Genomic DNA, 2,970 nt, shown 5'->3' on the forward strand with positions numbered 1-2,970 from the left:
ATAGGCGCCGAGCCAGTGAAGACAATTCTAACATAAGATACGTAAGATTAGTTTCTACCAGTTTAAGCACATGGAAAAATCTAATTCTACTCTTCTTTCTAGCACTGCTGTAGATTTGGATCAGAAATCCTCTTCCTCACATTCTGATCACTCCTCTAAAACCTCTTTGACTAAAATCCAAGAGAATGAATATCCCAAGGAATTCAGCCTGCTTCAGATGCAGACAAGTAAGTAACAGACCCTACACCACAAGCCTCTGTGCCCAGGGTCTTTTCAGAAGTCTGTTGGCCAGTCACTGAAGACCTACAAGTGCCAGGAATTTGACATGTGTTATGCATGTATCTCTACTTTGTTAACATTTCTGCAGGGGGGCTCTTGTTATATGTTTTTTAAAAATGAAATGCCTTTATATAAAACATGCTAAAGTACTATAGCAAAATATTAAAATATAGAAGGCTGAAGCATAAAAACCCTTCCCCAATATTCTCCAATGATATCCCTGTTCTGCCCTGTAGCTGTGAAGAGTTGATATATATTTTTCCAGAATTTTGAAATGTATACATACATGTGTATATAGACACATATGTACATATATCAATATAAAATAAATGGGTTGTAGTATACAGACTATTTTCGATCAGCAGTAAATAGGTTGTGGACCTCTTTATGTATTAACACAGATAGATCCAGGTGGCCAATATAGACCTACCCATTTTATTGAGAAGGAAACTGGAGTTGGAGAGATTCAGTCACCCATATAATCACATAGCCAGAAAGTAGAGTGATGTGGTTGGAACCCAAGTTGCCTGCCTCCAAAGCCCCAGAGCCCAAATGTTTCTCAAGCAATCCTAGAGTTGCTAGGGGATCTTTCATTGTTTAAAATCACCATTAGCAATGTTGGAGGACAAGTAGTAGAGTTACAGAGAGGCCCAGTAACTAGCCTGAGGTCTGACAGCAGCTTGTGTCTTTTGCTGTTACTACATGTATGCACTTCTGGTGGCACTGTAGCACATGCGTGTGCTATTGTTGCAGCCAGTGCTGTGTTCCATCCACTTAGATGCCGTGGTTGGCTAGCCATTTCCTGGATGATGGGCATTCTATTTTTGCTATGCAGTCATCAGAGTGAAGGTTGGATTACAGGTGCTTGTAAAACTGTCTCTGAGCTTCTTAACCTATATATAACTTCCAAACATAAAATTTGCTTTAGTTTTGACGGAGTGATTAAATAGGGGAAAACATGCACCCTCTTAGGTAGCTTCCCCCCCAATACACAATTCTCTTCCTTTTGAGCCTCGTCCTCCAGAGGTTGACACTGCTCCTCCTGATGTAGAACCAAAGAATTACACAAGTTGAGTAAAGTTTGTACAGCCAGATAGCATCTGGGGAGTTTTTACAGCTTTTGTCATCCATTTATAATTATGAGGCTGGCAGTGGCACTCATGGAAGGATTTCTCATGTCTTGCAGAAGACGGGCAGCGTCCAGAGTGGTCGTTTTACCCAAGGTTTAGCAGCAATATCCACACCTACCATGTTGGAAAGCAGTGCTTCTTTAATGGGATCTTCCTCGGTAATAGGAGATCTCAGTCAGAGAGGATGGTGGACAAGTGCTTGGGGAGAAAGAGATATGGTAATGTTTCCCTTCTAAGTCTTTACTGTGCAGTATCCAAAAAGCTCTTGAGTCGTTCTGCAGGCCCTGCATGCTACAGCTGGGGACAGCCCTGCAGAGTCACCATGTCACCTAGAGCAGCGAGGAAGATAGGAAAGTGAAGGAGACAGTTGCCATGCTACACATTTTGGCAAAGAACTCACAACATATGTTGATCCACATTTTCGTTTTTCTCTGAATTTCATAAAATGCTAATGTGACATTTAAGTCATCAGATAAGTTTTCTCAGATACTTATTAATAGAAATCCTTATTGAAGTCTAAAGAAAATAATCTATGTTTCAATTAAATGCTGCCTGGTAGATGCATTTAAATTATATTTTATATTCTCCACAAAGAAAACATCCCATTAACTTTAGCCTGGAGTGCATGTTGTTATTTTACAGCTTGTTTAATTAAAGCCTATTGAGATGAATATTTATCTATCTATCTATCCATATCTCTTTGGTTTGTAGGTTAGTGAGTTCTCTGCTCTAGCCTGCCCAGAATAGATTTCTTGAAAGACCCTAAAGAGTTGCTAAGTACCAACAGACCATTTATGGCACACTCTTTGGAAATAGCTGTGTAGGAGGCAGCTATTGCTTTGAAGATGAATAGAATTGCTGCAGCAGGAATACAAAGAGGAAGGAGGAGAAAGTTCTCGTTTTTGAGTTTTAAAATAGACTTTGAAACTCACGGCAAAGATAAATATTTTTTAAAAACTGAGGCTTTTATTTATCTAGATGGAGAATACATGAAAAGCTCTTTAGATAAGCTGGGAGGGTGGTCACTGACATGGGAGTCTTTGAGGAGTCCTGTATCTGGCACTCCTGAGCTGCAGGTACATCTCAAGGAGATGAGAGTATTCTAGTCCTCACCCATCACTTTCTTCCTAACTCAACAGTAAACCTTATGTCAAATTTTGAGTTTATTCTTCCTTTCTATTCCTCTTTTCCTCCCCTTCCCTCCTCCTTCCTCCTTTCCTTTTTCCCTTCCTTCATGGTTTTATAAATACTGAATAAATGCAAAGGAGTATTTATGAAATATTTGTTGAATATATAGAATAAAATACCACAAATACTTGTATGCTTTAGTTGCATTTAAGACATAGAACATTATCTTATATTTGAAGCCTCCGATATCTCTTTCCCTGAATACTACATCTTTCTTCCCCCTCGCCCCCGCCTCCAGGGGTAACCAGTATTTTTTATTTTTTAAAATAAAAAACTTGGGGTGGTGCCTGTAGCTCAGTGGGTAGGGTGCCAGCCACGCACCAAGTATGGTGGGTTCGAATCCGACCCAGGCCAGCTAAAACAACAATAACAA

The 2,970-nt window shown here is 39.8% G+C and overlaps 1 protein-coding gene across 1 annotated transcript in view; it reads left to right on the plus strand.

Moving 5' to 3' along the window:
* The window catches only part of SPATS1 (spermatogenesis associated serine rich 1), a 28,807-nt gene that overhangs the window by 14,553 nt on the left and 11,284 nt on the right, over positions 1 to 2,970 (plus strand). The window contains exons 3-4 of the mRNA XM_023512823.1: positions 103 to 227; positions 1,466 to 1,627. Of these exons, the coding sequence (XP_023368591.1) occupies positions 103 to 227; positions 1,466 to 1,627 (287 nt within the window). The remainder of the gene's footprint in view (positions 1 to 102; positions 228 to 1,465; positions 1,628 to 2,970) is intronic.

Source organism: Otolemur garnettii, unplaced genomic scaffold, assembly GCF_000181295.1.
Source record: "Otolemur garnettii isolate 467f Iridium unplaced genomic scaffold, OtoGar3 scaffold00031, whole genome shotgun sequence".
Taxonomy (NCBI): Eukaryota; Metazoa; Chordata; class Mammalia; order Primates; family Galagidae; genus Otolemur; species Otolemur garnettii.